The sequence below is a fragment of the Giraffa tippelskirchi genome, chromosome 10 (assembly GCF_054371585.1).
Source record: "Giraffa tippelskirchi isolate mGirTip1 chromosome 10, T2T-mGirTip1v1.2.pri, whole genome shotgun sequence".
In the NCBI taxonomy this organism is placed as follows: Eukaryota; Metazoa; Chordata; class Mammalia; order Artiodactyla; family Giraffidae; genus Giraffa; species Giraffa tippelskirchi.
Window position 1 is genome coordinate 136,406,087 of NC_137284.1, and position 27,485 is coordinate 136,433,571.

At 41.0% G+C, this 27,485-nt stretch overlaps 2 protein-coding genes across 6 annotated transcripts in view; one reads left to right on the forward strand and one right to left on the reverse strand.

The window, feature by feature from the left end:
• The window catches only part of CALU (calumenin), a 31,248-nt gene extending 7,925 nt beyond the window's left edge, over window positions 1-23,323 (forward strand). The window contains exons 1-7 of one of the 5 annotated variants that reach the window (XM_081531240.1): window positions 175-237; window positions 7,422-7,653; window positions 12,506-12,699; window positions 16,703-16,869; window positions 17,071-17,131; window positions 19,207-19,406; window positions 20,941-23,323. In XM_081531240.1, the coding sequence (XP_081387366.1) occupies window positions 7,433-7,653; window positions 12,506-12,699; window positions 16,703-16,869; window positions 17,071-17,131; window positions 19,207-19,406; window positions 20,941-21,045 (948 nt within the window). In that variant the 5' untranslated portion in view covers window positions 175-237; window positions 7,422-7,432 and the 3' untranslated portion in view covers window positions 21,046-23,323. Of the gene's footprint in view, window positions 1-174; window positions 238-7,421; window positions 7,654-12,505; window positions 12,700-12,772; window positions 12,979-16,702; window positions 16,870-17,070; window positions 17,132-19,206; window positions 19,407-20,940 lie in introns of those variants that run through there. The other 4 variants (XM_081531239.1, XM_081531241.1, XM_081531242.1 and 1 more) reach the window with 4 other exon arrangements.
• Window positions 23,324-24,426: 1,103 nt separating this feature from the next.
• OPN1SW (opsin 1, short wave sensitive) lies at window positions 24,427-27,444 on the reverse strand. The gene is made up of 5 exons (XM_081531238.1): window positions 27,087-27,444; window positions 26,623-26,791; window positions 26,141-26,306; window positions 25,483-25,722; window positions 24,427-24,546 (listed from the first exon to the last, which is right to left on the reverse strand). The coding sequence occupies exons 1-5, from the start codon at window positions 27,442-27,444 to the stop codon at window positions 24,427-24,429; spliced, it is 1,053 nt and encodes a 350-aa protein (XP_081387364.1).
• Between the last annotated feature and the right edge of the window lie 41 nt (window positions 27,445-27,485).

Consider the following 27,485-nt stretch of genomic DNA (forward strand, 5'->3'; position numbering starts at 1 on the left):
CGCGGGGACGTGGCGCTTTCCAGCCAATCCCTTCTACGCAACTGTGGGGCCAATGGCTGCCCGAGGAAGCTGAGCGTAGGCGGCGGGCTGGCTGATGATTGGTCTGGAGGCTGCCGTCGTGGAGGACAGCGGCGGGGCGCGGAGCCGCTTCCGGTTGGGCGGGGCTTGAGCGTCAGAGCTAAGCCGGTGGGAGAGCAGCGGCAGCGGTAGCCTGGGCTGTGGGTGCGACGGAGAGAGGTAAGTACCGCGGTGCATAGTCCCTCCGCCGCCGCAGCCGCCGCCTTTCTTTTCACTTTCTTTCTGTCTTCTGGGCCTCGCTCCCGGCGCGGCAGGGCTTCTTTGACTCAGGGTCCCCGTTTCTGCTCTCTTTGGGTTCTGGGGCCTGAGCCTGCTCGTGACTGCCCGGCCCTCGGCGTGCAGCCTGGATTGGAGGCCTTCGCTCGCCTTCCCGCGCTCTCTGGGAAGGGGCCTGGGGCCCCGAGAGCTCCGGCTCCCTGCTCTGCGTCCTGTGGGGGTACTGTTTGGTTTCTGGCTTGCCACGTCCTTTGGCCCTGGGCCCCGCCAGTCACCAGGTCCCTCATCCTAAAGGGTCACGCTTGTTTGTCTCCTGAAGGTCGGAGGGCAGTCAGATAGCGTTATTGTTAGAGCTCCCTGCCACTTCCCACGCTTGGGCCTGCTTGTGTCCGCCAGCTCCGCCCCAAGGCCACATCCCGAGAGGACATCTGCATCTGCCAAAAAAGTCGTGTTCGCTGACTTGGAGGGTGTAGAAACGAGGAGGGAAGAAAGCATGCAGACCCTATGTGATTTTTTTTTTTAAGTTGTCTATAATTTTAAAGAAAAGACGAATATCTCTAGCATGTTTGGCTGCATGCCTCGGTCAGCGACGGAAAATAGTTTTAAAAACTCCAAAAAGAAACTATTTTTACATGGTTTCATTGCTTCTAGCCCCAGATCCTAGTTCTGATTTTTCGCATGCTGAGTTCATAAGTAAACTTAATTCCCTACAGCTGCCCTGATCGAGTCGAGTGATTTTCAGTTCCGAAGGCTGCTTTTGCTTCAAGGCAAAAGGCTCCCTGGCTCTCCTGCTAAAACTTTAGTAGGAGTTTTGATCTGAAGTCCTAAGTGTATAAAGTCCCAGAATAATGTCCTTGAGAATTGAATTGCGGTCACTTCCTGGCATGAACCATAAAATAAGCATGAGTTGGAAATAAGATTTCTTCTAATTTGTTTTTGTAGCTTAGAGGTAGAGAACCATAGGATTTCTGATAACTTTTTTGCTATAGAATGGAACTTGACACATGGCAAATGCACGTTTGACCTCATTTGGTAGATTTAGTTAACCAAGGACCAAACGATGGTCATCATTGAAGAATTTATGTATATCTAGTACTATTGCGGCTCCACAGATAACCTGTAAATTGTATTTGTATGGAGAGAAGATGAGTTTGTTTATCTTGGCCTAAATCTGAGATTTACAGGGATTCAGGGGTATCCAACAGGACTGTTTTGAGAATTACTAGGAGAACAAAGATGAATTGAGTATGCCTGAATGGCTAGTTAACTTATAATCATCACTGTTAATGTAATCACTTGCTTCCATTTATCCAATGATGTGTCAAAAGATACTCAGGGCATTTTCTGTACATTGCATCGGTACGAGAAATCAGTACATTGATTTTAACACACATTTTCCTCTGTGTGGCACATGCATGGTTGTGCCAGGGATGTTGGAAGCACAGAGGTGTAGCCAGGAATAGCCATTGGAGATGCTTGCTAGGCCATAAGGTCGTAGTTCCAGTCTTTTTATGAACTCTTAAATATGGCTGTTGTTGATGTTGTAATTTATGTATTAGAGTTAAGACAGCTGAAATAGCACTTTTTTTTGTTGCTGGCCTATGACCAGATCCAGTAAGAGGAATTGGGGGATGGGGAGCATTGGTGGCAGGCAGGAGCTATATTGCTGCCAAGTACAGTCCAACTAATGCAGTAAAATGTGTTAGTATACAAAAAGCACAAGACACAGTGTTAGAGGTTACGATGATGGATGGATGCTCAGTCAGTCATGTTCAACTCTTTTCAACTCTATGGGCTGTATCCCACCAGGCTCCTCTGTCCTTGGAATTTTCCAGGCAAGAATTCTGGAGTGGGTTGCGATTTCCTTCTGCAGGGGAGCTTCCCGACCCAGGGATCAAACCAGCAACTCCTGCATCGGCAGGTAGATTCTTCACTACTGAGCCACAGGGAAGTCCATTAGGGATTATAGAGGAGTATTAATTTATATTTAGCTGAGATCCCTGCCTTCCAAAAGTACATCTATAGAGGAGCTAAGGAGACAACTTAAGATAACCTATGATCATTATTGTGGATTGGTACAAACAAGTTCTATAAAGTTCTTTAGAGGAATATCTACAGATCACTTGCAGCTGGAGTGATCATAGTAGATAGGTCTTTTCATCTAGGATTTTAAATTGTTTATTTACATTTGGCACTAAAGGAAAGTTGAGCTAAAATACCAAATTCCCAAGAATTTTGTGCGTGTTACATATGCAAAGGCAAAATTACAACTAGAAACCAAAACTCTTGCCCCTACATTTTACATAGCTTTTCTTTGGCAGTTAATAATTTATTGAAGTTTCATCAGCCAAAAGGAAACCTTCGTTCTCCCAGGGTTTCTCGAATTTATTTCTTAAGGAAAAATTTTTAATCTGTAGCAAGAAAAATTTTAAGTTTGCACTGGGTTGCTTTGGTTATAGAATTAATGAAACCTAAGTAATAGCCATTTCAAAGCTTTTCTACTACAGCCAAATTTTGCACTTTCATATACTTGGCTAGCTTATAAATGTATACCCTCAGTCACACAAATGATTTAATTACAGTGTATTAATGAACAGTTTGTTCCATTGATTGCTAGAGATACGCTGAATAAATGGTTTGTCATTATTATAACTCTCATCAAATCATGAAAGGTGATGTTATTACCTTAGTATGATCCATTGGTGGTACTAAAGTCTGGAAGTGAAGAATGTCAGGTGGCTTTAATTCCTAGACCTTATAACAAGAACTTTAGTATAGTTAAATTGCTATCAGACTCTTGCCCTCAATTCCCAATTGAAGTAGACACTTAAGCATTGAGATTCCGCTTTTGCTGCACTACAGAGGAATGCCTTCCCCCCGCCCCCCCGAATGTCCAACTCACAGAACTGGAATTTTACCACCACGCCCATTTCTCCCACTATTAACACTGAGAAGTGGGTCTTTGGTCAACTAGAATAACTGTGGGGTCACTCATTGTTAATGTTCTTGAGAAGCTGAATTTAATCCAGACCTCTAAATTTCCCTGAAACAACTTACTTTTAACTGTTCTGCGACCAGTGCATTTTTATTAAAAATGATTGGGAAGGAAGGGAGAAATGGCAAGAATTTAAAGCTTTCAAGAAAATTTTTGAATGGGTAAAACTGATTCTTAAGGCTTATCATTGTTACTGAAAGAAATTCAAGTTTATGCTATTACCTTTCTCTCCTTATAAATTTACTGGAACAATTCATGAAAATAACTTTGTAGGAGACCGTTATGACTGACATAGTGCAAAAGTATGGTAGTAATTTGATACCTTTTCTGTTCTAGCCCTTTATTTATATCTCTAACATGGCACAGTGAAATAGAAATATAATACAAGCCACATATGTAATCTTAAATTTACAGGTGAGGGACTTCCCTGGTGGTCCAGTGATTAAGATTCTGTACTTTCCCTGCCAGGGGGCATGAGTTCAGTACCCAGTCAGATTCCTGCTTGCGGGAAGGTGTGTGTGTGGGGGGTTTTTTTTACAAGTGAATATTTAAAACAAGGGACCTCCCAGGTGGCACAGCGAATCTGCCTGCCAATGCAAGAGATGGGGGTTCCATCTCTGGGTCAGAAAGATTCCTCTGGAAGAGGGAATGGTAACCCACTCCAGTATTGCTGCCTGGAAAATCCCACGGACAGAGGAGCCTGGTGGGCTACAGTCCTCGGGGTCACAAAGAGTCAGACATGACTCAGTGACTGAACAACAACATTTATTAATAAAGCATGTGAAATTAATTTTAATAATTAATCCAGTACATACAAAAGTATCATTCTTTTATCATAAAGTATAACACACCACATCCTTAATTCACACTAGCCACGTTTCAAGTGTTTGTTAGCCACATGTAGCTCTCGTCCTGGACAGTGCAAGTCTAGTTTTCTCGTTTTGTTTTTCTTTTAAGAGAAAGTGTTAAATGTAGTCAGACCTGACTTAGCAACTGAACAGTTCAGTTCAGTCGCTCAGTCATGTCCAACTCTTTGCGACCGCATGAACTGCAGCACGCCAGGCCTCCCTGTCCATCACCAATTCCCGGAGTCCACCCAAATCCATGTCCATCAAGTCGGTGATGCCGTCCAACCATCTCATCCTCTGTCGTCCTCTTCTCCTCCTGCCTTCAATCTTTCCCAGCATCAGGGTCTTTTCCAATGAGTTGGTTCTTCGCATCAGGTGACCAAAGTATCGGAGTTGCAGCTTCAGCCTCAGTCCTTCTAGTGAGTATTCAGGACTGATTTCCTTTAAGATGGACTGGGTGGATCTTGCAGTCCAAGGGACTCTCAAGAGTCTTCTCCAACACCACAGTTCAAAAGCATCAATTCTTTGGTGCTCAGCTTTCTTTATAGTCCAGCTCTCACATCCATACATGACCACTGGGAAAACCATAGCCTTGACTAGACAGTATCAACAATTAAATGTTACCCTTGGTGAGGGAAGGGCAGAATTTGAGTGAGAGAAACTTATAAGTCATTTGAAAAATAGAAGTGGGGAGATATATTTTTCGCAGCCATTGATTTACCTTTAGATCATGTGCTACAGGCCTTTCTCAAAAAAGAAAAAGCAAGAAAAATCTCAGACAACCTAACCTACCACCTAAGATAAATTAGAAGAAAAAACAAAAGCTAAAGTCAGCAAAGAAAGAAAGGGTTAGTCGCTCTGTCGTGTCTGACTCTTTGTGACCGCATGATCTGTCCTTGGGATCCTCCAGGCAAGTATACTGAATTGGATTGCCATTCCCTTCTGCAGGGGATCTTCCTTGACCCAGGGATCGAACCTGTGTCTCCTACATTGCAAGCAGATGTTTCTTTACCATCTGAGCTACCAGGGAGGATGGGTAAAGTCAGCAAAAGGAAGGATATAATAAAGATCAGATGAAATAGAGATTTCAAAATAGAAAAAAACAAGAGCCTTTTTTTTTTCTTCTATTCTTTGAAAGGGTAGACAAAATTGATAAACCTCTGGCCAGGCCCATCTAGATCATGCGGTAAAAAGTCATACAAGCAAGCTATCATGATGGAGAAAGAGAAGGGACTGTTAGCTTTCTATTACTTGGTTTCAGTTTGGTTGAAAAGAGAAAGATGCTTCAGAAATAACTGTGCTGATGTAGTTCTTCAGGAGCCTTGTATAAGTTGTTCTATACTTTCCTCACATCTTTCCACATTATGTGTCTTTTGTCTTGGGAGATACCCTTTGTTTCTATTGGACATTTTTATATGTATGGATTTAAATAAATTTGGTAGTCTTTTTTAGTGTCTGTATTCATAAAACAAGAGTCCTTTTGTTAAAGTTTCTAACAGACAATGGAGGCTTCCCAGGTGGCACTAGTGGTAAGGAATCCGCCTGCCAGTGCAAGAGATGTAAGAGACACGGGTTCAATCCCTGATTTGGGAAGATCCCCTGGAGGAGGAAACGGCAACCCATTCCATTATTCTTGCCTGGAAAATTCCATGGACAGAGGAGCCTGGCGGGCTATAGTCCGTGAGAGTCAAACTCTACTAAGCACAAGCACGAACAGCCAGGAGTTGATATACGTGGGCACAAAAAGTATATTTTTAAATATCCACTAAAGTACAGATTTTTCATTGCCCACTGCAGAGAGATGAAGGTGAAACCATTGCTTTGTCTGGTAGGTAGTCCTTGGTGATGTTTTTAGGCACTTTCATCAGTAGTAGGTAGAAACCCAGATTGCAGGGAGACAGTAGGTGGTGTGGAAACAGAGACGAGTTCCTGGACACCATGTGGGTGAAGGAACAGGGAAGAGGACACTTGAAGAAATAGTGGGGTCTGAGAAAGACTGATTTTGGATTATGAAGACCTGAGAAGTATTGATTGACAGAATGAAGGAACCTGTCGAGGGGCAGGATTGAGTTTAATTGTGAAGGGAAAGGATAAATGATAAAGCTGAATCACTTGGCTTTTACTCTGACATTCTTCTTTTATCACTGTATCAAGATGTTACGTCTCAATCTTAAATGTAGTTTTCCCTCTAAATCATAGTGAGTCAATCTGTTACATTTCTGTATGTTACACAGTATCAAAGGTTTACACGGTATCCCTCCCAGGCCCTGATAGTGTTCCTAGGTTTAAGCATTTATTTATATTATAACAATGGAGGTTTGCAAAAGTTGTCAGGGTATTATGCAAGAGTTGGTAAGCTGTTATTCTGGGGATGTAATTAGTCATTTATAAAATTTTCCTAAATGTGAGGTCACCTTGTTAATAGGCATAAGGAAGATACTCTGTTGCTGTGACTCTTGATTTTTACTTGATTCTGTAAGCCTTTAATATCATAGATATCATTTGGATATATTACAGAATAACAGCATAAAACTCATTCCTTATCTCTAAAGAATTTTGTTTATCTAAAGAATTATTTGTAGTTTGCAGCGAAAGTTTCATTTTGTCCTAAAATAAAGGCATACTCACTGTGACGTTTGAGAGAGCCACTAAATCTAATTTTCTCTCTACTGTTCCACTGATCTGATTGATTAGTTCAATTATTGAAGTAGCCTGGAGTGTTTTTCTCCCTGGGCAGTGTTATTTTACTTGAAAAATAGTGTTTGTGTCTTAAGAATAAATATGTGTTTTTTTCTTAAGAATAAATATGTCTCCTTTTCCCGTTGGGAGAAATGGCTTGAAAATGTATGCTACCTAATAATGAAAATAATTTTTATCATATTGTTTAAAAAGTACACACAAAAAGGTAATGTACTCATTTAGAAAAAGGAAGATAGCACAACAGAGCACAGTATTAAAGTTCGCTCCATCCCAGCCTCACCACCCACCCCCATCTCTTCTTCAGCCTAGGGGGTTGTTGCTATTTATAGATAGATGTTGATCCTTCCACACCATTTTCATGTGTATATGTTATATTTTATACAAATATAAGCAACCTGGAGAGGTTAGTTGATTTTTGCTTTTTATATAAATGAGATCTTGACATTGTTTTGCAACACGCTTTTATTGTTTTCATAGACTTTTCTGGAGTGTAACAGTCACTATATCTACTTTGTGGTGGTGGTGGTTTGATATGTATTAATTATTAAGCATCCTGAGTGAACTACCTTTCTTTTTCCTTTAAGATCTGATTATCATGGACCTGCGACAGTTTCTTATGTGCCTGTCCCTGTGCACAGCCTTTGCCTTGAGTAAGCCCACAGAAAAGAAGGACCGTGTACATCATGAACCTCAGCTCAGTGACAAAGTTCACAATGATGCTCAGAGTTTTGATTATGACCACGACGCCTTCTTGGGTGCTGAAGAAGCAAAAACCTTTGATCAGCTGACGCCAGAAGAGAGCAAGGAAAGACTTGGGTAAGGTGCCAGCTCTTGGGGGGGTAGTAAGAATAATGACCTTTCTTTATAAGTCAACTCATTCTTTTTTTTCTCTTTTATCTCAGTCACCCAGTAAAGCTGTACTGAACTACATCTGCTGAAAGCTAACTGCAGAATTGCTACCACTAAAATTTAATCTCTTTCCTCATTTCTCCATTGAATAACAGTTTTTACCTCATCCTACAAAACCAAAGTCATTTTTGCATTAAAGTGCCAGATATACTATAGGGTTCAGCTTAAACCGCATCATCTTGATCCCAAAGGAACATTACATGGGGATTTTCTCAACACTATTGGTTTTAATTTTTAAAAGCAATCTGTGACCTCTTTGTTGTTGACCATGCCAAGTCTTTGAGTGGATAATAAACTGCAAATTAGACACCTGGACTGACTAATTTCTCTAGTTTATGATTTCCACGGATGTCCTTCACCCTCTTTGGTTCATTCTTAGGTATTTGCTTAATTAAAAGCAAAACCAAACCAACCTTGGCTTTCAGAAGGTTGTATTAAGCTGTGATCTTAATGTCCGAGTGTACGTTGCTCTTGGAGTGAACAGCTGGGCCATAGTCAGGTTCTGTGGCTCTCTCTGAAAGCATTTCTTTACCTAAATAGTTGATTTGGTAGAATTCCAGTTGATTATTTCTAACTGAGGGTCTGAGAATGTCTTTTTTAGTTCTTTCAAAGGCTTGCTTTTTAAGGAAATGCAGGTTAATTGGAGAACATTTTCTCTCAATGAATGGTGACCATCTATGTAGCTTTCTGAACTAAATTTAATAGAGTTGTCTGAAAAGTTATACCACATAGGAATTTCCAGAAATATTTTGCCCATGGATAGTGCTGTGATTAGAAGACATTATAGGGTTTGCTTTGAGTGGTACTTCAAAATAAACTTATTCTTTCAGTGAGTTATCTGCCAAATGAAGGATACAGTATTCTTAAACACTGACAGAAATAATCAAAAGATTTTGCCATGTAGAATGAGAAACTTTCCCAGAACATTGAAAATAGAGAAAATAAGCGTATCAGAGTTAGTCTTCTGTTAGGTTGTTTTTTGACTTTGAAGGACTGTGCTCTCTTTTACTCTTAATCTCCTAACTGTGCTAACATTCCAAGCTGAAAATAGGGGTGCATGAGGGTGTTCCCAGTCTTCATGTCTTGCCTGTTAATAACATGCATGTCCAGCCTAGATTTTGGTCTGCACATGTCTCTGCAGAATTATTGTCAAATAATGAAGGGCCTTTAGGTTTGGTGTCAGTTGGTGTTCTGGCCCTGTGCAAGTGTTGGAATTGCTCTGCTAACAGCCTTCAGGTAGAGAAAAAAATGTTTCTTTTAGTCCTCAGTAAATATCAAAAGTTCAACACATGCACAGACTCCATATTTGATAAGGATAAGATGGTTAAATGATGTTTTTCATGGAATGTGTGAATGAACCAAGTACTGTTTGCTTCTCCCAGATTTGGAGATAATAACAAATAGCCCATTAATAAAGTGATATACTGTTGAAAGCAAGAATTCCAAGTGAAGTTTTTTTTTTGCTTTTAAATTAGCTTACTGTGGCATTTTTGAACGTTGTTTGGTATGTGACAGTACACCAGAGGTTGGGTATGACAATTTCCCCTTTCCATGTATCTAGGAGGCCAGTGATTATTAGGAAATAAGATCATTATTTATACCTCTAGTTGCAAAAATTCACTACTATTTTTAAATCTTTAGTAATAATATCTAAAAAGCTACAGGAAGCACTTAGAAACAATTTTAACATCCAGGTTTTAGTTTCTTTTTCTTATGAATAATGTTGACAAGTAGAACATTTTTTCTTGTGTGTGTATTCTCAACCTCACCCCACCCCTAAGCAGTCTAAATATACTTAATTTTCATTTATGTGTCCTTCAAATGATGATTTATCCATTTTGAGGTGGTGGTCCTTAGTAAAGTTTTCACTTATTTTGCTATAGAAATGAAGTCGAGTGGTTCATCATCCTTTTTTGGGTCACAGGCCCAATCCCTTTGGCAGTCTAATGAAAGCTAAAGTAAAGTGCAAATATATGAATATATATAAAATTTTGCATGCTGAAAATTTCTGGAATATTTTGAACCCTCCTAGAATCCTTTTATTGACCCAGGTTCTTAAAAAGCCAAAGGATTTGGCTTTACGCCTTTTGAAATGTAGAGGCATATGTTACCTCTTAGAAATGACATAATATCCACTTAAGTGCATTGTGTCTATCCTAGAGTAAATGCCTATTTAGTGGCATCATGCATTTGTAAGGTTCTCCAGTGTCATAGAAATACAGTACCATTAGCTTTATAAATTAACATGGGCATTTAAAGATCAGAGTTTAGAGCTTCATGCCAAAAATAGGCTGTGCCCACTTCCAGTGTACTTTGATAACTGCCTGCAGGCTGGATAACTAGAAAGATAAGGATAGGTTTTTTATTTTTAAATGGTTACGTGGCTATTTTTATTGTTGTCTTTAAGGTATGTGACAGACGATATGTGGCCCACAAAGTGAAAAATATTTCTCTGACTTTCAGAAAAAGTTTGCTAACCTCTGAATTGAACCATTTGGGATGTTTCTGTTGGGATGAATAGAATAGCATTCAGCCAACTTCATTAGAAAAAGCCCATCTTAAAGAGTCATACGCTTTTTTTATCTAAGTGATCCTTCTATTTAGGCTGTTAATAATAGTTTAAAATTTTCTTTTGAGAATAAGTATCTTGCCTTTTTTTTTCTTAATGGTACAGTGGAACTCTTGGTAGCCAGTGCCTTTCAGACACAAACTGGATTCCATTATAGACAATGTAGAGGTTTTTAAACAGGTAAAACTTAATCTGTTGGGGCTTCCCTGGTGGTCCAGTGGTTAAGATGCCACACTCTAGTGCAGGGGGCATGGGTTCTATTCCTGGTCAGGGAACTCAGACCTCACGTGCTGCATAGCACAGCCCCCAAAAAAGTAAGAAAAGCTAATTTATTAATATTATTAAGATTCTACTGCATCAAGTTGCAAAAAATTTTTTGTCCCATGCCCATGTAGATACAGAAGGATATTTGAGGTGACTTCTTACTATTTTAGAGGGCTTCCCTGGTAGCTCAGACCATAGTCTGCCTGCAATTCAGGAGACCCAGGTTCGATCCCTGTGTCAGGAAGATCCCCTGGAGTAGGGAGTGACAACCCACTCCAGTATTCTTGCCTGGAGAATCCTGTGGATGGAGGAGACTGGCAAGCTACAGTCCATGGGGTTGCAATGAGTCAGACATGACTGAGCAACTAACACTTACTTACTATTTTACCTTTTTAAAAAAATACTTTAGAGTAAAAACTATAAGATTCTCTGAAGGAAAATGCTTGTTAATTACAGGATTTAAGTAATAGACAATCATGGCTAACAACGTATCAATTAATATCAAGGTGAATTTCTGTCACTTACATTCTCTGATTCTTCACTTTCCAATGTTGTATTCATAAGAAGAACACAGACTGGGAAACATTAGTTAGCAAATGACAGCCTTTTTCAATGCTACAAATAATAGAGCAGAGGAGTATGCCAATGTTTCAATTCCATTAGAGGTTTTTTTTTTCAACAGTAGAAAAATTATTAATTCTTGACCCTTGAATTCTTTCTAAAATATTCCATGTGATGAAGTAAGTATGCATAATGGACTTCTGCTGTGTCAATTCCATTAGAAGTTTTGATTTAAAGTTCTTGTGACTTGAGCCTCCCTACAAAGGGCCAAGGGGCATTTACATGATCTTTTCCTGGCTCTCTTAAAGAATGTAGTCAGTGAATATTGCTGCTCTTAGGCCATTAAATAATTAGTGTGTAAAATTGTAAAAAAAAAAAAAACAATTCTTGTGACTTTACATAGGCAGTCTTAGCTTCTATAAGTAAGTGATTGCATCTTTAAACAAATTTTCATATCATGCACATATTTTGAAATCCTTAAATAAATCTTTTAAAAATGTCATTAATATGACAGTGCTGGAAGAAAGAAGCTTATGAAGAGCAAAGTATATTCATTCTTTAGCTCTGTAGTTTGGTTTATCATCTGCACCCTAACCCTCTCAGCTTATTAACATTCTCATAATCAAGGATGTACATTCTTACCACATTACTTCTTCAGAACTCTCTGTTTTTGTGGTTATATGTAAAAATCCAATTCAAATATAGTGTATAATAACTGCTAGCCTTTTTTTTTTTTAAATATGTATAAGCATGCTTATGTCTCTGTACCTATTTTGGGGTTTAAAAAAAAAATCTTGACTTTAGGTAAAAGTGATCCTGGAACTATTTTTGATATCTTTATATTTTTAACAAAAGTGTTTTAGTTTAAAAAAAAAACTGAGTAAGTCTGGTTATAATTTTTGAATTTTTAGAAAACCAAGTCAGTGGTTGTGATTATTTACCCAGAAATCAAGATTCTCCTAAGATCAAGAAAGAACAAATACAAAAATTTGCATGTTGTTTGATACTAAGAGTGGAGAACCCAGATAGGAATGGATATTCACTCCAAAATTCTGACCACTGGCTGAAACCTACCTCTAAAGGGATAGTCCATAGTTTGCTTTTGGTTCCAAGTGCACCAGCCATGGACTGTGCTTGTCTTATCTGGATGACTCATTTCAGACCAGCAACAGGCACTCAAGAGAAAAATTTTCAGTTGCCCATCTGGCAGTTTTGTTTTGGAGACAATTTTTATTTCCATCCTTTTGGAGAAGGAAATCCATCCTTTAGCCCTGGGCAACACCTGTGGCCACAGCACACATCTGGCTAAGTCCAGAGCCTTGTGTCCTTTTAACCTCTTGCTGGATTTCTCTGCATTTTCTACAGAAAGATTGTAAGTAAAATAGATGGCGACAAGGACGGGTTTGTCACTGTGGATGAGCTCAAAGACTGGATTAAATTTGCACAAAAGCGCTGGATTTACGAGGACGTAGAGCGGCAGTGGAAGGGGCATGACCTCAATGAGGACGGCCTCGTTTCCTGGGAGGAGTATAAAAATGCCACCTACGGCTACGTTTTAGGTAGGTCCCTACTCTCTGGGGGAAAAAGCCTTGTGGAGCCGGCACCTTGAAACGTAACTGTTTTGTCTTGTAGAATGATTGTAGATAAAATAGACGCGGATAAAGATGGGTTTGTGACGGAGGGGGAGCTGAAATCCTGGATTAAGCACGCCCAGAAGAAATACATATATGACAATGTTGAAAACCAATGGCAGGAGTTTGATTTGAATCAAGACGGCTTAATCTCCTGGGATGAGTACAGAAACGTGACTTATGGCACTTACCTGGGTAAGGGGCAAGGTGTCGGCCTGGTGGAGACCGTGGTCTTGAGTCAAAGAAACAAATGGGTCAAGCAGTGAAGGAAAGGGGGAAGTTACGCTTATCTTAGATAGTTTGATGCTGTGCTGATTCTCCTTCACTTTATTAATTTTGAATTTGTATATTATGTATTTTTTTAAATTTGTTTTATTTTGGTTTTCTAAGGTCTGACATCTTTTACGTCTTTTAGCATTTCAGATATATTTCCCCATTTTTTTCTTGCTGTCATCCCTCAAAGAGACCATTTTTGGAATAAATTCTCATTCAAAAGTCTGCATTGTTCCAGCAATGCAAAGCAGGAGGCTTTGAGATGTCTCTTGACATGGTCACATTAAAGTGTTGGACCTGAAATTTAAACCAAATTAGATTTCTTTCTAACTGGTGAGAATAGGAGGAAAATTACTGTCTTCCCTTGCTAAAACAAAGATCAAATCTAATAGCTTTCCTTGATGAAATTTAACCATTTCAGTATGTCTGCTTATTGAAGTTTAGAAATGAGTGTTTCCCATTTGTTTTCTCTGACACATGAGTTTATTAGCCTGCTTTGCAAATGCTTCGAGGCAAATCAATGTGACTTTGATTGCTTTTTGTTGATTTGGTAGCTTGTATTCTTGGGCCACCTGTTAGTAATTTTCTTTTACTTATTCCACTTGCCTGCTGTTAAATGCTAGGTGGCGATCTTACTGAGTTGATGACTTAGGGTGTTTTTGTTAGTGATATTCCTCTTTTGTACATGGTCACAGTTTGAGATGAGACAAGAATGTATAAATGTTACTTCTTGCATTTTTATTCTGGAAATTAAGTAAATTGCTGGGTGAAAGCAGGCGTTCTCCATCACTGACTAACACGCAATGAATGTATGATGGTCTGTTTCCCCCACTGGATAACCAGCTGTCCGTGTTAATTACAGGACTGCATGCATTTCTGGTGAACAGATTTTTATTTCTGTATGGGGCTTGTTCTCATTCCTGAGACTAGAGTGGCCACCTCTCTCATGCTTGACACTTAGCCAAGAACCAAACATATCCTTCTCCCAATTAAGAACACGTGTATTAAAAAGTCAGTGCAGATAGAGAGACACCCATGCTTCTTGCTCTCTGGCTGAGACCCAGAGCTTCCTGATTTGTTTGGAATTAACTATAAATACAAAGCACTGGGTAGGCTATTGATGATCTCAACAGAATGATGTGTTAATAAATCTCAGCTCAGACCTAGGCACTCACTTTCCAGAATGAATTTTAAACTCTTTTTATGATTATATGCATACAAATCTGTTGAGAGCTTTGTTACCTCACGGGGCCAATGATTCAATGTAATGAGTATTTCTACTGACTGAGACTCTGCATAAGCTGAAGCACTGGCTGGAGAAACAATGTCTTTATAAGGCATCTTTCCCTGGCGGCCTGGGGGTGGACAGTGCTGGGGTAAGGAGGCGCCTTCCAAAATTGCTGAGGAGTTTTTTGTGAAAATGTGTTCTTGACTCAGTTGAGTTAAGGTATAAATCATCTTAGCTTCTAATTAGGGTCTGTCTTAATGAATATATGCTTTCCACAAAAGGAACGTTAACCCCGTCTCTGCCATAGGTAAAATATGAGATGCTAAGATCTGCCCTGCCTATACCAAAACCAAAACCAAAACTATATCACAAGCCTACCCTTCACTGTGTGCAAGCCAGCTGGCCTGGTAAACTGGTGCTTAGGATAGATAGGGCACTCTGAGCAGTGATGATAGGCATGTGAGTTTAGTCATTAAATACAGTTCTGTAGCTTTCTTCTTCATCCTTATATATGTGCATGTGATCCTCGTCACAAAGTTTTAGCTAAGGAAAGAAGGGCTCTCAGCTAAGAATCTATTAATATGTAAGTTGCCTTCTGTTGTCTTATTTATGTTACATAGTTTATACTAATTATTTGTTTAGAATAAATGACTTAGTATCTGAGTAAGGTAGTATTTTCCTTAAATTCTCTGTCTCTAATCTATTATGGCTTTGAGCATACACATAGGGTCCCCAAAGCCCCAGTTTAATCAGTAAACTGTCTTACTGAATTTTGACCCTCATCAAAGAATGAAGCTTCAAGTTGCTCAACTCTCAAAATAGAGCAGTAATTTATTTTTGTTGTTTTTGACTGTACTTAAAGTATGGAAAGATTGAACTACAGTATCAAAAGTCAATAGTGTAGTGTTAGTAAGGGGCTCTGTGGGTGGGTTTGTTTGTTAATAAAAACTAGTGCTATATCTTTTTTATTTGATCAATATGTTTTGGGAACAATCATTTTTTACCTTTAATGTGGTGTCTTTTACTTTTCAAAATATCTTCACATGTTATCTTATTTTGGTCCATATAGCAGCTCAGATTGAAAAGTTGTGGTTTTTTTCCCCCTTTTTGCCATTAACTCCTTCACATTTTTTCAACTGAAAGTTCATTTTTCTAGATTCTTATGAAGTGAAGTGAAAGTCTCTCAGTTGTGTCCGACTCTTTGCAACCCCAAGGACTACACAGTCCATGGAATTCTCCAGGCCAGAATATTGGCATGGGTAGCCTTTACATTCTCCAGGGCATCTTCCCAACCCAGGAATCGAACCCAGGTCTCCCACATGGCAGGCAGATTCTTTACCAGCTGAGCCACAATAACTATTGCTTATGCAGTTCAACATCCTAAGAGATAGGTCCAAATTCAATTTGGTTGTAATCTAATATTTATCTTCTGTAACAGATTTATTGAAGTATAATTGACATACAATTTATTGCACTGCACATGTTTAAAATGTACAGTTGATGAGTTTTGCCATATGTGTATGCATCAGTGAGCCCTTCAATGTAATTAAATATTTCCATCACCTCCAAAAGCTTCCTTGTGTCCCTTTATAGTCCTCACCATCCTCGTGCCCTGTCCCATGGCATCCACTGATCTATTTTCTGTAACTTGATTTGTTTACATTTTCTAGAATTTTATAAAAATGGAGGAAGTGGGGGTAGTGAACAGAACTTGTATCTCATGGTATATTTCTGAATTGACCAAAGAAACTAAAATGTGACCTTTCAGAATGGCACTGTTCTGGTGTTGAATCCAAATGGCCTGTAATGGGATAGAAGGCCTTTGATATCTGGCTTCTTAATGAGAGTCTAATGTTTAATAAATGTTTAAATAATGTTTCATAAACATAGCAATAGTTACCATGTAGTAAAAGCCAGCTCGTGCCAAGCACTGTTCGGGGCACTTAACTTCTATTTATTTGCTTATTTAACCTTGTAACAATCCTGTGAGGCCAACGCTGTTACTGTCGCCATTCTACAGATGAGTAAATTGAAGCACAGTTAAGTTACTTGTCCAGGGTCACATGGCTAAGAAGTGGTAGAGTTAGGATTCAAGCCCAGACCATGTGACTTTAGAGCCACCACTGCCCCTTGGATATAACTAGAAAACTGAAGCCCTCTAGTAGCCTTAATATCAATAAAAATGAAGCATTTATGTAACGGATCACATAGTTCAAGAGCCAGGGTTCTATGTTGAATTTACATTCAACTCAGACCTGACTTTGTAGTCTTTGATCACCAAAACTGAATGTCTTTGTACTGCTGTAGTTTTCCCTGAGTAACCAAGTTAATTCTTCCACGCTAGGTTTATTGTTCTTGGAAACTGATTTCCGTACATTTTCATGTTTTCTGGAAGTCTTTTAAGATTTGACCTAAATTCTTGTTTCCTAGATGATCCAGACCCTGATGATGGATTTAACTATAAGCAGATGATGGTTAGAGATGAGCGGAGGTTTAAAATGGCAGACAAGGATGGAGACCTCATTGCCACAAAGGAAGAATTCACAGCTTTTCTGCACCCTGAGGAGTATGACTACATGAAGGATATAGTAGTACAGGTGGGTGAGAGCGAGGATTCTCAATGGAAACTTTCTCTTTTTGTTGCTTACACTCTTTCCTATGGTTTAACCATATTTGAATACATATACATAAACACATATATGTGTGTGTTTACTTTAATGAAGCACAGTTACTTGTCCTAAATAATTGCCTGAACTAATTCATCCAGATACTAGATCTAATTATTCTCTTCTGTCTAGGAAACAATGGAAGATATAGATAAGAATGCTGATGGTTTCATTGATCTGGAGGAGTATATTGGTAAGTCTGTTTCTAGTGTTCTTCTTAGAAGAAGCTAGGAAACTTTGGAAGATATGTTCACCAATAAAAACAATCTACCCCATGGTTCAACTCTTAGCACATCATTAACTCAGACCAGTGTGAAGAATAGTGGGTCATGATAAAGTATTGAGTAGCACTGGCCAATCAAAATGTAAATGTGAGCCCCAAATGTAATTTTAACTTTTCTATTAGCCACATCAAAAACAATGAAAGGAAACATGAAATTTACTTCAAAAGTATGTTTTATTTAACCTAATATTCCAAAAATACTATAATTTCCACGTTATCGAAGGTTATTTTTTTTCTTTTTTCACACAAGTCTTCAAAAGTTTATTTTACACTGTAGCCCATCTCAGTTTGGACTAGCCACATTTCCTTTCCTCATAGCCCAACGTGGCCAGTGGCTACTGTAGTGGACTGCACTAAAATAGCGCATCCCAGATGCCCTATGGAATTGACACTGAGGAGTTGTAGGGAACCTAGACTGGTATTAGCAGAACAAAAGAGACACTTGGGTGAATAAGCAACCAGGAGTTGTTGATTCCTCTTAGTCTTTCCTTTTCACTGTATTCTATTCATATTTTCTGTTGAGGTTTTCTAATTTGTTTCCTTTTGTCCTTTTTCGGCCATGCCATGCAGTTTGTGGGATCTTAGTTCCCCAACCAGGGATTGAACCCCACCCTTGGTAGTGAAAATGTGGAGTCCTAACCACTGGACTGTCAGAGAATTCCCAGTTGTTTATTTTAGATGCTGTACCTTCAAGGCAATTTCTCTCAAGTACAGCCTTTTTCTTCTTTTTTTCGCCATACTGCTGCTGGCGTGTGGAATCTTAGTTCCCCAATCAGGGATTGAACCTACATCCACAGTATGGAATCTGAACCACTAGACCACCAGGGAAGTCCCTAAAGTTATTTTTATTATCTTCAAAAATAATTTCCAAGATTTTCCCATTGCTTTAAAAAAAGGAGCTGCCTCTTACCAAGGAGTTGACTAAATTGTTTCACAGTTCATGTGATGGAAAGTAGCATAAGACAATGCCCATCATTTTAAGAGATACATTGTAAAGGATACTTAGATATTGGTTGGAGAAGGCAATGGCACCCCACTCCAGTACTCGTTTGCCTGGAAAATCCCATGGATGGAGGAGCCTGGAAGGCTTCAGTCCATGGGGTCGCTAAGAGTTGGACACGACTGAGCTACTTCACTTTCGCTTTTCCCTTTCATGCACTGGAGAAGGAAATGGCAACCCACTCCAGTATTCTTGCCTGGAGAATCCCAGGGATGGCAGAGCCTGGTGGGCTGCCGTCTATGGGGTCGCACAGAGTTGGACACGACTGAAGCGACTTGGCAGCAGTTTGACTGTTTTACATTTAGACATTTTTACATCTCTCAGGTTTTCCTGAGGATTTACAACTACATCTTTCTAAAACTAGTGGTCAGGTTAATTAGCTGCCTTGTAGTGAAATGGAACGCAGGGAACAGCTGTCTTATAAAAGTTGGTCTTTACCTTTCTTGACGGTGGTCATCTCCCTTTGTTTCTGCATTTTAAAAAATATTTATTTATGGCTGTGCTGAGTCCTCACTGCTGCACGCAGGCCCTCTCTGGTTGCAATGCATGGGCTTCTCATTGTGGTGACCTCTCCTCCCACTGCGGAGCACGGGCTCTAGGCAGGTGGGCTTCAGCAGTTCGGCTCTCAGGCTTAGTTCCCCCGTAGTAGCAGATGGGATCTTTCTGGACCAGAGGTCAAACCCATGTCGCCTGCATTGGTAGATGGACTCCTAACCACTGGACCACCTGAAAATCCCAGTTTCTGCCTTTTTTAAAAACAGTTCTCTTTGCTCATATCATTCAAGACCAATAGCTTGAAATATTCTTTTTCCAAGATCATCAGGAAAATACCTTGCTTCATAAGGTCTCTCCAACCTAAAATACCCTTATAACTTCTGTGAGGTTCCAAACTAATGAGTGAGGAAGAAAGGTCAGATCAGATTTGCACGGGGCAGGCTTTGAGAGAAGACACACCCATCTTATGTATGGATGTCTGTTCATACAGGTGATATGTACAGCCACGACGGAAACGCTGATGAGCCAGAGTGGGTCAAGACAGAGAGAGAACAGTTTGTTGAGTTTCGAGATAAGAACCGTGATGGGAAGATGGATAAGGAAGAGACCAAAGACTGGATCCTCCCCTCAGATTATGACCATGCTGAGGCAGAAGCCAGGCACCTGGTCTATGAATCAGACCAAAACAAGGTAAGTCTGACCAGGCCCAAGCAATCTAGCAGTGGTCCAAATCTGTCTCTAGGGGATTGCTTAAAAAATTCCTATTAACGTACATAGAGCATGTAAGGTTTAAATTAGTCTAAGTCTGCTATGGAGCTAAAGTTGGTGACTGAAACTTACAGGGCAGCACTAGCTCTGTGATCTCTCATTTTAGAAATCCCTTTGGCCAATGTTCTTAGCATTGGAGGAATTTAGGCCTCAATAGGAGTCTCTGGATATAGCCTGTGCCCAGCATGCTTCATCCACTATCTTTGGAACCCCAAGAAATTTTCTTCGCCATTTTTCTGTTATTTCCTTTGTTCTTTTACCTTTTACAGGCTCACTTTGCCTACTCAAAGCTGATTATTTCCTTCTTAAATCAAGAATGCTTGTAGTAGCTTATAAATCAGCTTTTCTCTATTATAATTCAGTTCAGTCGCTCAGTTGTATCTGACTCTTTGCAACCCCATGGACTGCAGCATTCCAGGCTTCCCTGTCCATCACCAACTCCCGGAGCTTGCTCAAACTCATGTCCATCGAGTCAGTGATGCCATCCATCATCTCATCCTCTGTCATCCCCTTCTCCTCCTGCCTTCAGTCTTTCCCAGCATCAGGCTCTTTTCCAGTGAGTCAGTTCTTCACATCAGGTGGTAAAAGTATTGGAGCTTCAGCATCAGTCCTTGACCAATTATCTCAGAAGACATTTGGTTCATTGAAAGAGTGGTGTTACTACTGAGCCCTGTCACCTTTTTCAGAGAATGCTGTCCTTAAAGCAGACTGAAAATCAGTCTAAAGATGAGGGATTTTAGAATTCTGAATGTTCTTTTATTTAGATTAATCTTTGGTTTTAATGTAGTTTCTTATCGTCGAGCCTTTTTAAGGGTCAGTCTGTTTTGAGTTCTTGCTCAGTCTCTTCAGTAGCCAGGTGCTGAGACATGAGGAAAGGAAACTCATATAGTCATCCCTTGGGAATCTGGCCTAGATAATTCTTGAGATAAGATCTGCACCTCCATTAGGGGTTCTGTCTGGAATCTGATTGGTAGCTAGTACATTTTGGAGTTGAAAACTATGCTTGATAGTAACAGATTTCATTGTCCCTGTTAGACAGTGACTTGATTTACTTTGAAGTATTTTTTCTGTCTCTTGTTAACTATCTGTTACCCATATCTAGGAGGTGTCCCACATTTTGCTGAAAAGGGAGCATTTTCTCCCCAAGAAATAAACCCATACCCCCATACTGCTGGCATTGACCTATTCAGCTGTATTATTTTCATCCTTTTAACTTTCTTGATTAGGAAATATATTAATTGCTCTTTTCTTCTGTGTGTGTGTGTGTGTGTGTGTGTGTGTGTGTGTATGTATGTATTGGGGATGGGCCATGAGTACTGAGTTCACATTTAGTTTAGTGAGAATTAGAATCTTAAATCTTGGCAATTCTTAGATCCCCTATTATATGATAGCAGTGTTTCTAAATTTGAAATGGGAACTTGATTTTGTCTCAGTACGCTGTTCTTTCTGCTTTCAGGATGGCAAGCTTACCAAGGAGGAGATTGTTGACAAGTATGATTTATTTGTGGGCAGCCAGGCCACAGATTTTGGTGAGGCCTTAGTACGACATGATGAGTTCTGAGCTGCAGACAGAGGAACCCACATTTCTTCAAAAGTAATTTATTTTTACAGCTTCTGGTTTCACATGAAATTGCGCTACTGAGACTGTTATTACAAACTTTTTAAGACATGAAAAGTTGTAACAGAAATGATCCCGTCCCCATTCCTCCTCCTCTCTGAGGGACAGGAGGGAAACCGTGCTTCTGAGGAACAACTCTAATTAGTACACTTGTGTTTGTAGATTTACACTTTGTATTATGTATAACATGTGTGTTTATTTTTGTATTTGTTCTCTGGTTGGGAGTATGATATGAAGGATCAACATCCTTAACTCACACTTGTAGGCAAACATTAGCCCTTCACTCTTTCTCAACACTTATCATGTAATTTTTTATAATTTTGACTTAAGTTTAAGCCTGAGATCAATAAGAAATGTTCAGGAGAGAGAAAAGGGAAGAAATATTCCCCACAATTTGTATTTAGAGAGATGACACTTAAACTTGCCTATTGCAAAGTATATTGCATAAGTAGTAGGGGCCACATGTTCCATTCTGTTGCTTCACGTCCAGGTCCTGGCATTATCTGGGCAAGGACAGATCCCTGTGCTGTAAGAAAGCTTGACTCAACTTGACTTCATTCATCCTTCCCCTACCCCCCCTTCCCTGTAGGACTAGCTGTTTGCTAATTTTGTCAAGCACAGCTGTGGTGGGGAAGGTTGGGGCCAGTGTCTTGAATATCAATCAAGTAGTGAGTGTGATCTCTTTACAGAGATATAAATAGAAACAGCTGGAAAACTAAAGAAAAAATCCAAGTGTTCTTGGGCACATGCTTTTTTCTGGGTGTGCATCTATTGAAGTGCTCAAGCCTGTCTTTATTCAATCAGTAAGTGCCCCATTCAGCTATTTCCCCGGGTGTTCCAAGGAACTAATCTTGCTTTCACTGCAGTCAAAATGTGCTCCTTTCCAATCGTGTCATTGAAAGTGCCTTTAATGAGAGAAACGGTCACTGGATGAGGATTCTCTTAAGAAACCCTAAGATAAAGAGAAAGTAGATGATTTGGACCACCTTAAATGAAAACTTAGAACCTCCTGTTGTGGTGGGGATTTTTTTCTTCCCTTTCTCTTTTGGACAGTGGTTCAATAGCAGTATTAGTTAGGGGCTTGGTTGCAGTGTTCTTACCTTGTGGGCTGATTTCTGAAAACCACATGCTGCTGAATTTACCAGGGATCCTCATACCTCAGAATGCTAACCACTTACTACCAGGCCTGTTTCTGTGTCAGCTGAGGAGGCTGAGCTAAGGCTCAGAGATGAGAGGGCTCTTTGGTTTGAGGACCGTCATTCACCCTTCCTGCCTTTGACCCATCCCTCCCTATGTCCCCATCTCCCCGCTGCCAAAAAATGTTTATCATGGATCAACATTGCCAGTCCTTATCAAAGAGAGGGACATTGTAGAAAGAGCTGAAGAAACCACCTCTGTTCCCAACTCATCTATATTTTACATAACAAGAAACTGCCTTTTTTTTTTGGTCCCTTTCATACACATGGACCTCTTTTGAGAAGAATTATGTATTCCAAGTTTTTAGCCCTCAGGTTACTAAGACAAATATATATATATATATATATAACCTTTATTATTTCATATATCTTTCTGGATAATACATTCAGGTGGTGCTGGGTGATTATTATAATCTGAACCTAGGTGTATCCTTTGGTCTTCCACAGTCATGTTAAGGTGGGCTACTTGGCCTGGTAAAAAGCCAGATATCATGTAACTTCACCCTGGCCTTTGCATTGAGCTCTTGAGAATGGATACATTCTTTGAACCCCAGTATAAGGAAATGGAAATTCTCTGCCTTCCAGATTCCCCATTTGTATTGTTAAGAAGATCAGGGATACTAATGCCACCAACCCTGGCTTGGAGAGGGCACAGCACAAATTGTGTAGCAGGAGAGCCTCGCAGGTCACTAGGTACAGAGAACCCAGGCCTTATGTTAAAGTCATGCACCTAGAAAGCAAACCTCCATCTGCTAAGATAGCGACTTCTGGATGCTGGGTGCTCATCAGTAAGCATTTGTACTCTAATCTCTAATGACCCTCCTGGATTTTTTTTTTTTTTGGTTTAAATCAAGCCTGAGGCTGGTGAACAGTAGCTACACACCCACATTGTGTGTTCTGTGAATGCTAGCTGTCTTGAATTTGGATACTGGTTATTTTTTATAGAGTGTAAACCAAGTTTTATATTCTATAATGCAAACAGGTACCTATCTGTTTCTAAATAAAACTGTTTACATTCACTGAAAGGTATGTGTGTCCTTTATTTTCTTAAGAAATGGAACTCTTGCTTAGAATTATCGGGTTATAAAATGTCACAGAAAATGGAGCTCTCCTAGAAGGTTTACCCCACCCCAACCCAGAGCAGTTGCTATCTTCTCCCAAATTGGTTACTCTTTCTTTCCTATTCCTGAAATCTTTTAGCATCCTTCTACAGCTGTAACCCTTCTCTGCTTCTCTTAGGCCATATAACGAGAGGAGCCCAGCTGCTCATTACATAATTGTCTGATACCAAACACAGCCATTTCTGAATGTACACACATTTATCTTGATTTTTATTTCAAAAAGGCTCTTCTTCAGGGGGTGGGGAGACAGAATATAAGGTGAAATAGTTTTTTTGAACATTTTGTATAGTTTATAAACAGTATTGAGATGTGCCAGTTCATTTTGAGAACATGAAGGGAGTTGAACTGTTGACTTTAGTAAATACACAGCTTAAGACAGTTAAATCGGTTTAGCCAAATAAGAGGTGTGGGGGCCGGGGAGAGGAAGCACCTGGAATAATTCATGTTGGTGCCGGCATTTATGGGCATGACTGTCGCTGTCAAAAGTGATAGCAATTACTGGCAGTGACAGCATAAGAAAGTTCTTTCAAACTCATATTTAGGACCTACTAAAGGGTTTTTTTTTTAAAAAAATTTTAATGTCTCATTTCTAAGGTGTTTTCCTAAGTTAGTTCTGATTCAAAATGTATCATCTTTGAACGGATCCCTGGGAGGGAAAAAAAATTACTGAAAAGGAAAATAATTGTCTGTACACTGAAAAATTAGCCATACTCCTTAATAATTGTCTTGTACGTAGAAATCTGTTCTCCAAACGCTATAAATTGTGCCACTAAAGAGTAGAGACTGATGACTGTGGAAATGGCCTTTGAGGTGGTCTGAAGTAGACCCAGCTGGAACAGTTGCTTTGTAGGTAGGAAGGAAATAGTAGGAAAATGGAAAACTGACCTGTCAAGTTGCTATCACTCCCCTTCCCATTTTCTGTGTTGATAGTGGTTTGGTTTTTGACAGAGAAAGTAGAAATGTCCTCAAATGTAAAGTCCTCACTGCACACAGGCCAGTATGGCTCCTTAGTTGGGGCCAACTTGGCTAGAAGAGACAGTAGACACTTCGGTTTTCTGGGAGCTAGACACTTCAGACTCATCTGTCATGGGTTTTCCACACACCATCTCCATGATGCAAGCTCGGAACTAGAGGGAAAGAGCAGAGATAGTCTCCTTGGCAGACCAGTACAGAGGAGGTAACATCAGGAAGCATGAGAAAAAAAAAAGATCTTTGTATCCCCATAGCCTCACACAGTGCCTTATACATGGGATCTCCTTGGGCATATTATGTCTTCTCAATCCTGAGAGCTGGCTGTATTCCAGGCTAACACTACTCACTCCTGTTGGGTCTACAGTAATAATCCCTACACGTTCTGGGCCCTGAGGCCTCACTGTTGGGAAATCTCACAAAGTGCCCTGTCCCAGGAAAGTGAAGTGAAAGTGAAAGTCACTCAGTTGTGTCTGACCCTTTGCAACCCCATAGACTATACAGTCCATGAAATTCTCCAGGCCAAAATACTGGAGTGGGTAGCCTGTCCCTTCTCCAGGGGATCTTCCCAACCCAAGGATTGAACCCAGGTCTCCCGCATTGCAGGCAGATTCTTTACCAGCTGAGCCACCAGAAGCCCAAGAATACTGGAGTGGGTAGCCTGGAGAGCACTGTCAAAAGTGACCCCTCAGTACCCCCGCCCACCCACCATTACTAGAAAGTGCTCCCAACTAGGAAAGGACTGCCAGTTCTGTTTTTATCCAGGAGCTTTCACATTAGTTTTTAAGCCACTTCTAGACCTAAGGAAACAACTCCCAAAGCAGAGTGTTTGCTCTATAAGACAGGAACCCTCCTTGATTTGTCTGAGTTTGGGTTATTAGCTTCAATTCACGATTTGGGGTAGGCAGAGCAACTAAACCCACATGCCACAACTACTGAAGCCCGAGCCTAGAACCCGTGCTCCACAACAAGAGAAGTGACTGCAGTGAGAAGCCCCCTGCTCACCACAACTAGAGAAAGCCTGTGGGCAGCAACAAAGACCCAGCACAGCCGAAAACAAATTAAAAAAAAATAATAATAATAGAGAACTTTACCTGCTTATTCATGAAGCAGTAGATGATGGGATTGTAGACACAAGCACTCTTGGAGAAGAAGGCAGGAATGGTGACAAGCCGTAAGTCCACCCCGTGGTTACGGTTGTTGACTATATACATGGCCAGGGCAGCATAGGGTGTGTAACAGAGACAAAACGATCCCACCATGACCACCACCATGTGGCTCACCTCCCGCTCAGCCTTCTGGGTGGAAGCTGACTCCTGCTGCTGAGCTGCAACCTGGAAAGAGCACAGAAAACATCACGCCCTCTTCTCCCTGGCCCTGAACTCCCAAGTCTCTGGACGTTTTTCAACCAGGGGGCCATCTGCTCTAATTGTCTCTCTGCCGTCCCATCTTCTGACCTAGTTCCTCCGTTCCCCTTTCCTTGAGGAAGGCCAGATGGAGCCAGCTCTCTCTCCCGTCTGTGACACTGGAAGGAATCACATGCATCTCTTGATACATCTGAGCTGGGATGACTCCACCTCACTCTTCATCTCCTCATCTCCCTGTCCCTACTTCCTGCACTGCTTTTTGATACCCCTCACCCTGGCTGTGGACATTTCCGGGTGTTTTGTGTTCTAGAGCACATACCCACTCTTCCCTCTCATCTAGAGCCCTGTGACCCCTTCCTCCCTGACCCTCACAAAAGCCACTCACAGCTCTGAGGGCCCCCAGCAGCTGAGAGTAGGAGAAGCAGATGAGGGAGAGAGGCACAATGTAGCAGAAGATGAAGAGGAACCAGGTATAGTACTCGCTGTAATATTTGGTGCCCACGGTGTACCAGTCGGGACCACAGGAACACTGCAGGCCCTCAGGGATGAATCTGCAAGGGACCAAGCACTTGTTCACTGTGAGGCTCACAGCAAGAATTGGTAGAGTGGGAGCTGAGATTCCTGGGTTGTGTTCTCTGCTTAGAACCCAGAGTTAACCTCAGGCAGGGGGTATTTTCTGTCCTCACTAGCCAACCTTTAGCAATTCCAACCACAGAGTAAACCTTAGCACTTGTCTCCCACAGCCCTTTCCCTTCCCTATTCCTCCAGCTCTTTAAAAATTAGAGGTCAACGACCATACCCCACCTTCTTCCCACCCTGACAACCTGAGCTTCTAGCTAAGTCAGCATAACTGCCCTGCACTCTCACCGGCTCCAGCCAAAGAAAGGTGGGATGGAGACACCAATACCGATGGTCCAGGTGGCCACGACCACCATCAGGGCATGCTTGGAGCTGAAGCGGAAGTTGCCGAAGGGTTTACAGATGATGATGTAGCGCTCAAAGGCCAAGAAGGCCAGTGACCAGCCTGTCACCAGACCTGTGATGAAATGGGAGGATAATGGGGTAAACAGCTCCACTCATCCTGGCAGGCAGAGTGGGATACACACGGTGTGGAGAAAGCACAGAGAGGGAGGGTTGGACGGGTGAGTGAAGTAGAGTTTGGGACTCGCTCAGACCTCTGGGTGGCTCTCTACCTCAGCATTCAAAAGAACACCAAACTTTACCCCCTGGACTCCTCTTTAGGGGTCCACTCTAACCCAACAGCCTGGCCCCTGGCTCCCATCCTGGAGCAGGGTCCTTCCCGTCCCTCCAGCTCCCTTCACCTGCAGTACCTGCTGTACAGCCCAGGAAGGCCTCCAGGGCACAAACATGGCGGCCGAAGACGAAGTACCCATAACAACTGCTGATGAAGACGACGAAGACAGAGAAAATGCAGTAGATGAAGCCCCCCAGAGACACGTTGACCAGAATATAGTTGAGTGGCTGCCGCAACTTTCTGTAGCGCAGTGTGGCCACCAGCACCGTGGCATTGAGTGGTGTCCCTACAAAGAAGACAAAGCCCATGAAGGCTGCCTGGAGGTGGAAGGCCCAGACAGGGGCGAGGTGGTACTGAGGCCCATCCCACGGCCCCACCAAGGAGATGTTCTTGAACAGAAAAAACTCCTCCTCCTCCTCTGACATCTTGCTCATGGGATGTCCCCCACCCCCATGAGTCCTCTTATAGCTCATCC

Excerpts from the sequence above, each read along its gene's own strand:
- OPN1SW (XM_081531238.1), bottom strand. The coding sequence starts at position 27,444 with ATGAGCAAGATGTCAGAGGAGGAGGAGGAGTTTTTTCTGTTCAAGAAC. Across the intron at positions 26,307-26,622 it reads CCTTTCTTTGGCTGGAGCCG|ATTCATCCCTGAGGGCCTGC; the intron begins GTGAGAGTGCAG and ends GGTCCCTTGCAG. Across the intron at positions 24,547-25,482 it reads ACTGCTTCATGAATAAGCAG|TTCCGAGCTTGCATCATGGA; the intron begins GTAAAGTTCTCT and ends CTTTCCCTCTAG.